This window comes from Solanum stenotomum, chromosome 11 (genome assembly GCF_019186545.1).
Source record: "Solanum stenotomum isolate F172 chromosome 11, ASM1918654v1, whole genome shotgun sequence".
Classification (NCBI taxonomy): domain Eukaryota; kingdom Viridiplantae; phylum Streptophyta; class Magnoliopsida; order Solanales; family Solanaceae; genus Solanum; species Solanum stenotomum.
The window spans coordinates 45,556,315-45,570,016 of record NC_064292.1 but is presented as its reverse complement, the minus strand read 5'-3'; the positions used below and the strand labels follow the sequence as shown (position 1 = coordinate 45,570,016).

Here is a 13,702-nt window from a genome sequence, read left to right as displayed (position 1 = left end):
AAGAATTAAGTTTTGAGTTCCGTAAAGAGTAAAGTTGAAGTTCATTTCTTCAAAAGTATATGGGGACTAAGAAGTCCCAAAGAGATTTAAAATGTTTTCACATTTAAATAAGAACGGAAACTGAGATTTCCAAAGAGCCTTCGGGCTAGTTTTCAGAAAAGAGTAATCGCTTTCTAAATGAAGCAAGATCAGAAACTTTGATTTCCAAGATAGCCTTTGAGCTAAGTTTTTGAGCACTAATCTCAAATCACAGAAGAAATATGTTTTTAAACATAAGAGCTAATATTATTATATTTTTAGGAGTAGTATTGAACATCGATTTGGGTGAGAGTTCAGATAACTCACATCTCCCATAAACCATGTAGCCATCATGGGTAGAAAATAGTCATATTTTTTAGATGATTCTTTTAGTGCGTTTTAGCATAGACTAGTGGATCCACTTAGTAGTTCAGGTCCTATGCCCTTGGCAAGGTATAGGATGCTCTGGCAGCGTGAGGGAAATCGCTATATCATCACAATAGCTCTTACGTGATGATTGCCAGTTAGAGAAACTCCCACATAAGTTATTGTATTCTTATATGCATAGTTATTTGAATTTTTACATACATTTCAGAGTTATGTTGTATCCTTGCATACACACAGAGTTGACAACATGTTTTAAAATTGTTTGTTTCTTTATATTGCACTTTTTTAAAATTGCTTTATGTTGAAATGAGTTCAGCCATGTTGAGTTGAGTTGAGCCAGGTAAGTTCTTTAGTTTCTTTTAGATTCTTCTCAAGACTATGTTGTTTTAGCATTCCAACTCGCATACTCGTACATTCAATGTACTGATGCCAGTTGGCCTGCATCGTATTATGATGCAGACGCAGGTAACTAGGATCGACATCCGGCGCACCGTTGATCCAGTTGAGCACTTCAGAGTCAGTGGTGAGCCTCCTTGCATTCCATAGGACTTCTTTATTGCTTTTANTGTTTTTACCCTTTTTGCTCAGTCGGCCTATGATGCCTACTGAGTACCTGTTGTGTTGGTACTCATGCTACGCTCTGCATCTATTTCGTGATGCAGGTCCCAGTACCAGTTACCAGCGGTGATTAGTTCCAGCCTCCTTTTGCAGTTGTGATTCGGAGACGAGGGCGAGCACTTGGCGTTTTGGGGTTTGTTCTGTCTCCTTCTTTTGATTTAGCTAGTCTTGTTGCCTTTGAGACACGCTCTGTTGTGGTCCACTTTTGGGACTTGTACTCTTTATTAGATAGCTCTGTACTAGTGACTTCCAGGTTCTAAGAGGGATTTCTGTATATATTTATTTTGGGTTGCTTCCGCCTTGTTATTCTTGTTTAGATTATTGTTTTCGCTAGTTTTTGCCCTTTTGCTCATTTCTTGATGTTCTGGGTTACGGGTTGGCTTACCTACTGGTAGGGTATAGTAGGTGCCATCATGACTCGAGAAATCGGGTCGTGACAGGGTCAAACCCATTTTGACAGCTCTACTTTTATTTGGGTCAATCTCGAGCGAAACCTCATTGTTCTTGTTAACCACATTCCTCTTTTTTCTATAACCCTTCTTGCCAACGACATCTTGGGTGACACTGAATTGGGTATTAGCAACATTGATATCTCCGTCATTTGTCATTTTCTTAGTTATAACCTTGCTCTGATACCCAGTGGCGGAGCCAGGATTTTCAGTAAGGGGGTTCAAAATCTAAAAAAATAGACACATGAAATAGTCGAAGGGGGTTCGACATCTACTATATATACCTAAAAAATTATTTTAACCATGTATAAATCATATAATTTTCCGCCGAAGGGGGGTCGGATGACCCCCCCTCATTGTAGGTGGCTCCGCCACTGCTGATACCATGTTGTTATGTTCTTAGTTTTTTACTAAGCATACGTGCGACACTTGACAAATTGCTCACGTTCTTGTACTACCTGCTCATGTTCTTGTTCTGCCAAGTTAACCTAAAACTCTAAGCATCGCTAAGAGAATAGAAAAGAAAACACAAAAGAATTATTAGGATGAAATGTATAGTGAACTTTGATTGATGAGTTTACAAATGGATGTCCCTCTATTTATACTACTCACTTAGGGGTTAACATGTAAATAATAGTTATTGCACAAGTCCTTATATATTTACAAATAAGTCTCTCTTCTAGAATTTTCTACATAACTAGAAGATTCCAAGGACCTTCCATGCAAATCCATGAAATTCTAGGATCTACCGTGAAATCCTTCACATGTTTCTAGAACCTTCCACTATGGACTAGCCTTCTTCCTATGTAAGGTTTCCACATGGATAACTTTATGTCACCTTGAGCTTATGTGGTGGGATATCACAACTGACTAAAAAGTTGGATAAAGCTGGATACTATCTAATAGTGGCTAAATTTTAAACTTAGACACCATCGACGGATATGGTGGAACAAAGTTGTTATTCCCTTAATTAGAGGTCTCATGTTCAAACTTTGAATATAAAAAAAAAATCTTGGTAGTGAGTGCTTCCCCCAAATGGGACCCTATACGGCGCAAAATCAAATTAGTCAGATTTAATATAGATACCGAATTACTTGGTCCTATACTAAATGAATATTTTAATTTATTTATTCATTTTAGTAAGTTAATATCTTTTTTCATACCATTCTTAATATTAAATAATTATATAAAATATTAATAGTTTAATTTAGAGTTTTTATTATATAACCATTTTCATACAAAATCAATTTTATGATTTATTATTTTTCTGACCTTTTCAAAAAAACAAGTTTATACGTTCATTTCACCCATTTAAATTATCAGGATAGTGGCTAAAAATTAAAATGATGCCGATACTATGACTGATTTTTTTGTTTCATACTCATATTTTACGAAGGATCCTATGACCTCATGAATATTTTTTTTTAAAAAAAATATTTCTTTGATATTTATCGAGTGAGTTGAATAACAAATTAAATTTTTTTTATTTCATTTAAAGGTAAAGTGATTTGATCATTCTCACTCATTTTCACTCTTCGAATCACCTTCACACCTGAATTTTTTCATGAAAAAAATCAGTTGAATCTCTTGAAATTTTGTCTCGTGAATCACTTTATTCTTCCATAATCAAATTTTGACTTGTGTCACATCATATAAATACCAAAAACACTTAGGAGTCATTTGGTACAAAGATTAATAACACAGAGATTATTAGTGCATGAATTAGTAATGTAAGATTTATTTTTTATCAAGTGTTTGGTTAATTGTTTTCCACCTTATCTTGTGTTTGGATTAAAACTCTACAAAAAATTTCTTTCCAATTATATCCTTGAATAATTATTATGGAATTTTCTATTTCATGTAATTGGATCAAAGTAGATAATTGTAGGACAATATTTTTTTATGGCTTCTAAATAGCTAGGAAAAGAACAATTTTGTTGTCATATTTGCTATTTCTCACTTGAATTATTAGAGGGTAAAAATTGTCATCTTAATAAATTGATTGCTCACAAAACATCAATTTTCAATTTTAAAAGGACAGATCATCTACTTTTAAAACCGAAAAGACGGTAAACAATAGTAAAATCAAACAACTCATCAACATTTACACAAAAAAATTGCAAGTTGTAGTTTTAATATGTATGCAATTTCATAAATTGTTCAAAATACAAATACTTAGAAAGCCACATATATATCAACAAATAATACATTCAGGGTGTGTTTGGTATGAAGGAAAATGTTTTCCTAGAAGAAAAGTAGATTTTTGACTTATTTTCCCATGTTTGGTTGGTGAGTAGAAAATAGTTTCGAAATTTTTTTTAGTGTTTAATTTATGAATGAAAATTATTTTTGAGAAAATATCTTTTATTTTTACTAGAGAATAGAAAATAATTTTTGAATTGAAATTGAAAACATTTTTTAAAAATAAACTTTTTTTTTGGGGGGTGGNGTAGGGGTGAGATGGGGTAAAAAATAAAATTTTGAAATGATTTTAAAAAAAAAACAAACTGATGGATGGCTGATAGAGGGTGGGGTCACGGGTAGGGGTGTGGTGAAAAAATAAAAATTGGAAATTGGAAATAATTTTTAAAAACAAACTTAAAATTTTTTTTTGGGGGGGAGGGGGGGCGTGGTAGGGGGGTCGGTGTAAGGGTGAGGTAAGAAATAAAAAATGTTGAAGTGAAAAAATATTTTTAAAAATAAGCTTTAAATTTATTTTTTCAACAAAGTAATTGTAATTTGAAGTTGGAGGAAAGTTTTGGAAAATGTTTTCCTTAATTTTTTAAGGGAAGTCATCTTCCTTGAATTTGAGGAAAATGAGTTGATTTGGAAAACATTTTACCCAACCAAACATGAGAAAATTGGAAAACATTTTCCTTCATACCAAACACACCCTCAATTAAGATCACAAACGTCATGTGGTGATATATTTGCATTTCAATTAGTAAATATTAAACAACTCACATTTCAAATATTGAATTGATTTGTATTGGATTTATTTAACAACAAAAAACTTTCTCTAAATATTAAAATTTGTTAGCAAATTTATTTAAATAAATTTACTAGTACATATATAAAACATAAAATCAAGAAAATAATTAAAATGATTTGAGGGGTATTTTTATATTTACATAGATTAATCTCATGGTATTAAATCTTATGTATTACCAATACCACCAAACGAAAGGTATTAGTTATATATCATATAATATCATGTAAGATATATAACTAATCCATCATAGACCCAAATTTCTAACAAACATAACACTCCCCCATTTCAAATTAATTGAATTGTTGAGACATTTTTTATTTTTTCAAATTAACTTAAATGTTCAATCTTTAAGACTATTTTTAGAATATTCTTCCAATTTTACCCTTCATTAGTTAGTATTGGAATTAGTTATTATAATTAATGTTTAGTTTATTTAATCATAAATTTAACAATAATTAATAAGGGTAAAAATGGAAAGTTATGCTTGATTTATGTCTTAATTTTCTTTTCTTAAAAGATTCTTTCAACAATTTAATTAATTTGAAACGAAGAAGTACTAAATAATACCATATATATAATATACATATACTATTTCTACTAATACTCCCTGCCGAACCACCCTTAAAATATGTGTAGTGTGTTACCACACATACAATTATAATTTAGGCCTCATTTTAGACATTTTCCCTTGATTATATTTGAGGATAATAATATTCTTTTGAAGAAAAAATCAAAAGCCAAAATGATTTTGTGCAGTGTGTGATGGCCGTTTGTCGCAATCACTTGTCTGTCTCTCTCTTGTCAAAATCAAAATCAAAATCAAAAATAAAAAGCAGAGTCTAACATGAATGCCGTTTTGCCAATCACCACAAGAGCAGCATCAATGCTCCATATCTCATCCGTCCCCATTTCCCAAAAAGGGCAAAACCATAACAATATAATATTAAATAATAATTTCATCCTCCCAAAATCTCTTTAAAGAGGGTTTTTGGGTTTGGATTTTGTACTTCCAAAATAATTGGATCTCTATACCTACTCATACTTCTTCCATTCAAGGTACTCTCCCTCTCTTTCTCTAAAATGTCATTAAGCTGTAATTTCTTTTTATAGTTCTAAATCTCTGTCAAAAGTTACTATTTTACCTCTCTTTTGTTGTGTTTGATTTATTTTTTTTTTACTTTTCTTGAACAATGAAATTTTCATGTAAATTTGAGTTGCCTCTCAAAAAAGTGAAAATGGCCATGAAAATTTCAAATCCAACTCGAATTTATATTTCCGGTAGGAACAATATTCCAAGTATTATTTGTGAAAAAGTATAACTAAGCACAATTCCTAGTAAATATTTGGAATCTATGGACTAAGAATTCTGTATTCGTTTAATGATATAGATATGAACTTAGCTTTATTAATGAATGGTTCAATCCACTTAATTGTTTTTCCCATTTCGTAGGTTGTTCTGTTAGTGGAGAACATAGTTTAATTACTTTAAAAAATGTTCTTTTTTGAGTTATGTGGGGATGTAATTGGCTGTAGAATTCTGACAAGATTTTTCTTCACTTTTTGCCTTTTAGTTAAAAAGTCACCAACCATGCAATTGGCCATTGGGTCCACTTAATTTGTACATAACCCTTGTTTTCTTTGCTCCTAAACAAATGGGTCCATGCCTAAGTTGTATTATGTATTACAAGACATCTTTTTTGACAATAGCCAGGTGAAAATATCCTTTAGGAAGAAGTCAAGTTGAAGTTCTAAGTTAATTGTGCATTTTCTTGCTTTTGATATTTATCATTGTCTGTTGTTTATTGTGTTTCGGTTATCGCACTATTTGCTCTTCTTATTCCTTTCCTATAGGATTTGCACTGCTTCCCTTGTTAGTTACTATGTGGGGAACCCCACTGTTTTCTTAATCTTGAGGGTCTTTCGGAAACAGCCTCTCTACCTTCAGGAGGTAGTGGTAAGGTATGTGTACACTCTACCCTCTCAAACCCCACATGTGGGATTCCACTGGGTATGTTGTTGTTGGAGGAGGAGCAAACTGCTCTTTATTAAATTGTTACTTCACGAGTTTCCTGTTTTCAAGGGGAGTTGATCTCTGAAGATGTTGCTCTCCTCTGGTTTATTTATCGATTTGTTGGGACAATATTCAGAAAGTGTTTTGAATCAAGTTTCTGTTGGTCCCTTTTTATTTATGATGTATTTATTTAGCAAAAAGAAAAATCTAGACGACTTTTCATGATAGAAGATCTGGATAGGAATGTGAATGAAGTTTTTCCAAAATTAGAAGAAGCTTTCAGCAGTTTTACTCAAGTTTCCAACTGTCTTGACGATTAAGTGTTTTTCTCCTGATATTTTGAGTGGATGTATTTGTCATGGCTAGGGATATATTACTTTATTTCATAGTTTGTCATCATACGAATATTTTAAGTATGTAGCATCACTTGTTTCATGCTATTTGTAAGCTTCCACACATGGAGTAGTTGGCTATGAATCATTTGTTTATGCAATGATATGCATCATTATGAATGTCATCTTACCTTGTCAGTTAACTGAACATAAAAGTTTTTAGCTTCTTCAATAGTGAATGAAGTTGCAGTGAAGGATCATGGATTGTGAGAATAAGGATTCTGAGCTTAGAAAATTTGGATCATCTCGTACAAGCAGTGCCAGTTCTTCTCTCAGGAGGCGTTCTTTAAGTTTATCACTTTCTCTTCCTAAACATCTGAATGATGATGATGATGAAAACGAATCTGTATCAGAAGCAGGAGATATCGGGGATCGAGAGCTTCAAAGCAATAGGTACAGTGGGAGTGGCAGGCTAAGATTAATTGGTGAAAATGCACCAGAACATGTAGTTGTTGTTCCCATTTCAGAGGACACGAGTAGTGTTACTCCAGTATTCCCCATAAAATTAATCTCTCAACCCGATCATAAAAAGAATGTGAGTATGGTTAAATTGCCTGTAAGCTTATTCTAGGTATTCCTATCTTTCTTCTCCAGTAACATTTGTTCTGACAAGCAGTGATCTTCATGTAGGATGAAAAAACAGAGGTGCCATGGGTTTTGGAGTATACTTCATGCCTCTTGTTTCTAGCTGTATTTGGAATATTGGGGGTAATGTACAATGTGTTTTATTTTGAGTCTAGTAAAAAATTAATGGTCATCGACGCCTTTAGTTTGCATAGTACATTTTTGCCTTCCCAAATAGAAGGGGAAGTATGGTATTTTGTCAATGTCCACAGCTATATATGATGACGTGTAGGACCATCATTATTTTTTTTTGGTGATTGGCTTGTTAGAAAGTCCATTTGTACCTTTTTTTGTGTTTGCTCTCTGTATGTCTATATCTTTGTGTTTTTTTCTGGAATACCAGAATCAGCTTTGTACTTCTTTAAAAATTACAAAATAGCACCAGATGGTAGTGCAACTTTACAGGGATCTGATTATGTAATAGTCTGCAGGTTTTGTTGAGGTATGGTCTCCAAAAATTATTCGGACCAGGAATAGTTGGTGCCACAAGTGATCATAGTTATATGTATCTGGACCTGCCTTCTAACATGGTATACCATTCTTTTCCTTCTGAACTTGTTTATCTGCTTCATGCTGCAAGCAAAATATATGACTATGTCAATGGGCGGGATTTAGTTAAAAGCATGGAAATTTATCCAGGTTACAAGAGATCAAATATATATACTGCCTGTTTGTGCAGTGTAGCAATATCAATTTAATTTTCCTGTTTATCATGTTGTTCTGACTTCTCTTAAGCTACGAAATATTGTTAGTTGAAGGAGTTCAGAAAAAAATTCATTCGATGAGCGCAAGTTGGAGGAATTCTCACAATATGTTGAATATTTGATGTAGTTGCTCTTAGTTTAGAAGATATTATCAAACATATTCCGCTCTAGAATAGAATGAAGTGTAACATATCATACAAACCTGATGTTTATTTACACCTTGCCAAATATATTGGAATATTGGTAAGGTTTATATGGTTATCATGCTTGTTGTATGGACAACATGGTTAGTACTTATACTTGGTTCTTGTAGTCTTATATGTGAATATATTCATATGTAATTGCAATCATTTGTTTGTTTATACTTCTGTACATCGTTGATCAGCAAGGTCATAACTTGATATATGCTCAACCAAGAACATGCGGTTTTGGCATTTTCATATTTCTCTTGTACCTCATTTGTTTCAATTGTATTTTGTTATTTGACCTCATACAATTTATTTTTACCTGCTAAAGGTCGGTTCGTTCTTGATGGGTTGGTTTGGTGTGGTCTTTAAAGAGGACATTTCCAGAATTTCAAGTCAATTAGCAATTGGATTGTCAACTGGTTTTCTAGGAAGCCTTACTACTTTCAGTGGTTGGAACCAAAAGATGCTCGAGCTTAGTGTTGAAGGGCAATGGGTTTTTGTAGTTCTTGGCTATCTTCTAGGTATATGCTATTCTTGTGCATAGATGTACAGTTGGTGTGTCAAGTGCTGGTGTTGATATAACTTCATAAAAGTTATTTTTGCCTTTTTAACTCTTGCTTGGCTTTTCGAGGAACCATCATGTCCTTTTTTTTAAACTTACTATTAGTTATGCTATGAATTCTGGTAGGTTTATTTCTTGTTGCCTACTCAATCATATTTGGAATTGAGACTGCCAAAGGTGCCAATTGGCTTTACAGAAGAGCCAATATGGATTCATCCAACTCGGGAACTGACTGCCATTGGAGAGTAGATAGCTGCAAGCGCCATTTAATTGTCATACTCATTCTACTACTCATTCTAGCATCGCTCTGGGGTATGAGCATAGGACTGGAGGTAAATGAATTCAGCAGCGGGAGCCCAAAAGCACAGTTGTGGCTGGCCTGCATAGTTGGTCCATTTGGTGTGTGGATCAGGTGGTTCTTAGCACGACTAAATGGACGTGGTTTAGGAAAATCAGGCCTGCTCAAATGGGTGCCCTTTGGGACTTTGATTGCCAATGTATCTGCAGCTTGTATCATGGCAGCCTTTGCGACCTTAAAGAAAGCAGTAAGTACACATAATTTTTCTTGCATAAAAGTTTCGTGTCATTATCTATTATGATAGATTTTGATTCATACTTAGCACCTCTTGTGATTGTATGTGTGTATTCTTATGTTAGGTCAACACAGAGACGTGCGATACAGTTGCTTCTGGTATCCAGTTTGGTCTATTGGGTTGTTTAAGTACAGTTTCCACTTTCATTGCTGAATTTCATGCAATGAGAGGAAGCAAGTATCCATGGAGGGCGTATGTGTACGCTTTGTGTACAACGCTTATATCATTCGTCTTGGGGACACTAATATACTCTGTGCCTGTCTGGGTTGAAAATTTCAACTAGAGTATCAAAAATACAAGATCAACAGTTGATATGTTATATATCTCCTGGAGAATGTTTCCCAGCTCCCAAAGAAACAACAAGAGAATATTACAAAATAGGGAAATGAAAATTTTCTGAATACAAGTAATGAGCTAATTTATTAAACACACAGTTTAAGGATGTAAATTTTCAAGTTGTATTAACAAAATGTTGTAACTTCATTGTAGGTTAATTTTAGTCTCAAATTGACATAAACAATTTATAGTTATTTTCTTTAAATTGTTTTTTGGTAATTTGTAACTTACATTATTTCTTTTTCAGTTTAGATCCTCGTATAGTATGACAAGACTCTGAGCGAAGTAAGTCTTAATACGTCTTGGTCTTGGAGGAACAAAAACAAAAACAAAAAAACACGCAAGAGATTTGAGACGGTAAAAAAGAGAACTAACTTTTCTCCAAAATCAAGAGCTCCCTCGATTTTGAATAAAAAAGAATAAGAGGTTATTTATAGGAAAGAACAAACTATTTTCTGAAATTGTAATGTCCAAATAACAAAGGAATGAGGACAATCTTTCTAAACAAGTTAATCTTAGCCAAATTTTATCATGTGACAAGAAATAAAAACTTTTATTTGCAATATCAAGTGTTCTTTTCCTTTGAAGAATACACTTCTTTCATTTCAATTTGTTTCAAATGCTTTTCTTTTTAGTTCATTTAAAAACCAATGTCTTCTTCCTTGTTGGAAATTTTCAATTCTAGATTAAGATTAAATGATATTTTAGTACATTCTATGTATCTTTAGTTTTAGGCCACAAAATTAAAAAAATTTACTATTTGTTTTATTGAACTTCGTATCAAATCAAAATTAAAAAAGAAATTGTATTAAAAAAAGTACTCTATCATTCTTGGGTCCCAAGTCCAGTAACGAAAGTCACATGGTCCAGCAGTGCCTAGAGTGACTTCCCAAAATAATTGAAGAAGTGACCATATTTATATTAGTTGTGGAAAGAACAAATTAAAGGGCAAGGTGCAAACCCGTCCAACCAAAACTTGGCTCTGTGTCAAACAAACTTATATCTTTGGTTTCTTCCTGTGGATGCATGGTGGTTGAATATAGAAAAGATTAGTTCACTATTAAACCTAAATTAAGTGAATTCGTAGAGCTATTGCAGTGTTTACGCAAAGTTAATGTTTTATTTATACGGACAAGTACAAGAAAAGTCACTGATCGGCTTTCATTAAGAAGTCATCTCATACGTTCCTCCCGAAGCAAGTGCTCCACATTTAATAATTGACTATTTCCTATGCCCCAGAATTCCATCAAGTTAAATTTTATTTAGCTGGCTTGTTAATTTTTGTGTGAACCTTGCTTGTTGAATTTGCTTGTAACAACGTCAATTGCTATTTGTTGAAAATTTCAACGAACAATAGGGAAAAAAGTGTTGCTTTCTTACCTACAAAATTAAGTTAGTTTTACTATGCAATAGAGTTGCAATTATTCCTTCACTTGAACCATGACGTTGATGTTATCATTTGAGAATGGAATGACTAGGGATATTTGGTGTGATGTAACTCATACGATATATAGTAGAAAATTATTAAATAAGGATCCAGATAGCAATGTTGATTTTGCTTTAATATAGAGTTGTGTATAACATGCTCAGCGCGAAGGGGACTGCAGACAAATTAAGCTAAGATTTGTAAATAAAATGTGATTATTACTTTGAAATTAAAATGTGCTTTTTTGCTTATGTATGTTGGCAGGAGAAATCTTTTCATATTTTTCTAATTGGTGTTTCATGTATTAAAACAATAATGTCAGTAGATGGGTAACTATTTTCCTTATAAGACAGAAAGCAAATCTGGATGCGGAGGACAAGAAGTATGCAAGATGTTTGAAATATTTTTACATCACCCCAAAATAACTTGATGCGGATAAGACAATGTGTGGATGTAAAACCATCAGGTGTCATTACACACTTGATATATTCAAGTCCGAGCTTATAAATGGCAAAAGCAACAGGTGCTGAATTTTGTGAAATTGGTGCTCCAAATGCTTTTTTAGTTTTTTATTTTTTTATATACATTGATTGGCCAGTTAGTATTAGACTAACTTTAAGATGACTTTTATGATCAAATTTAACTTAGACTTTAAATTGGGGAATTAATCTCCTAAGTCAATTTCTTAAGACATTATTTGATGTATAATGCACTTTTATATTTTCTTTGTATTGTATCAAACTAAATGACGTCAACAAACAATAATATCAGGCACAAGTCTATGCCTTCCACGGACACACCATATCTAGTTTTTATGAGTAGTGATATTTATTTTTAATAAGGAGAAGCCTTCTAAGTTTTGATAAAATATTAACCACTTGTTCCAATGTACGACCTCGATCCTCATTGTCAAAAAAATTATTTGTCTATATCTATATGTAAGTAGTATAATTTAAAATTTCAAAATATTAGATAAAGTTATACAATTAAAAATTCAAATTGAAATAAAACTAAAAATATTAGCCAATGAGAATTTGTTTCCATTTCACTATAATATACATATCTTTATTTCTTTAAGTTCATATTTGAAGTAGTAATACTTGTCTTATTCAAATTTAAAGTCTAGATTGAATTGACTATTATTTCCTCAATTCTATTTTGTGTGGTATCATTTGACTTGATACAATTTTTAAAAAAAGACTTTTAAAACTTGTGATCTAAAACAATTCTTAAATATTTGTGTGGTTGAAAATCATTTCATTAAAGATAAAAAAAAAATTAAAGTTAAATTATTTCTAATTATAAAATGATATTTTTTTGAGATAAATTAAACTAAATTGAAAATTGTGCCACATGAAATAAGATGATGGTATACAAGGAAAGGACTCACCAATTTGGAAGAAATATTTCAAAACCCACAAATTTTGAAATCTATTAGAATCATTATTTTTGTTTATATTTTTTAAAACTCAGTTGACAAAGATAACTTATCCTAAAAGGAAGGTAGATGAATTTGTAAGCATTAAGATTTTATTGGATTTAAATCCATAAAATTAATTTGGATTATATTAAATTCAAGAAAATAGTTGAGGTTATGTGACAATTCAAGTCAAATTAAATGAGCCATTTAAATCATGTCACGTGTCAAAGTTATGTGGCAATCCAAGTCAAATTAAATAAACCACTAAAAGCATGCCACGCGTCAAAATTATGTGGCAATCCACATCAAATTAAATAAGCCACTAAAATCATGTCACGTGTAAAAGTTATGTGGCAATCCAAGTCAAATTAAACAAGCCATTAAAATCATGTCACGTGTCAAAGTTATGTGGCAATCCAAGTCAAATTAAATGAGCCACTAGAATAATGTCATGTGTATATGTGACATGTTCTGACCAATCAAATCAAAGCTTTTCACCTGAGAATGTGATTGGTTAGTTCAAACCGACCAATCAAATCACACAAGCACACCACTCCCTACTACTATAAATAGGGGTCCTCATGGTTTTTCAAGAACAAGAAGCAAGAAGAAAGCTCGTGGATCAAAGGTTGTAAATTCTCTACAAGTTGCAAGTTCAAGCAATCAAGTTCAAATTTCAAGTTCAAGATCAAGAACAAAGGCTAATACCAATACGTTCAAGATCAAGTTACTTGTTTATACTCATTATTCGTCATAACCATACAAGTGCCTGTGACGAATAATTCAAATCCAAGTTTGAAGACTAAGATTCAAGATCAAGCTATTCAAGCCCTTGACTCTAAATCAAATTCAAGTCCTACATATTTCATATTATTTTGAAGAATCAGAGGATTATCATAGAGATTGTAACACGTACTACATTTTGAAATCAAATACTACACTTTGTTACTCCAATTTTCTTGTTTTGATTATTTATTTTTCT

The 13,702-nt window shown here is 32.4% G+C and overlaps 1 protein-coding gene across 2 annotated transcripts in view; it reads left to right on the top strand.

Moving 5' to 3' along the window:
* The window catches only part of LOC125844901 (fluoride export protein 1), a 300,878-nt gene extending 290,799 nt beyond the window's left edge, over positions 1-10,079 (top strand). The window contains exons 1-7 of one of the 2 annotated variants that reach the window (XM_049524264.1): positions 5,337-5,520; positions 7,031-7,402; positions 7,498-7,575; positions 7,923-8,021; positions 8,712-8,904; positions 9,072-9,490; positions 9,603-10,079. In XM_049524264.1, the coding sequence (XP_049380221.1) occupies positions 7,067-7,402; positions 7,498-7,575; positions 7,923-8,021; positions 8,712-8,904; positions 9,072-9,490; positions 9,603-9,821 (1,344 nt within the window). In that variant the 5' untranslated portion in view covers positions 5,337-5,520; positions 7,031-7,066 and the 3' untranslated portion in view covers positions 9,822-10,079. Of the gene's footprint in view, positions 1-5,336; positions 5,521-7,030; positions 7,403-7,497; positions 7,576-7,922; positions 8,022-8,711; positions 8,905-9,071; positions 9,491-9,602 lie in introns of those variants that run through there. The other variant, XM_049524265.1, reaches the window with a different exon arrangement.
* Positions 10,080-13,702: the final 3,623 nt, after the last annotated feature.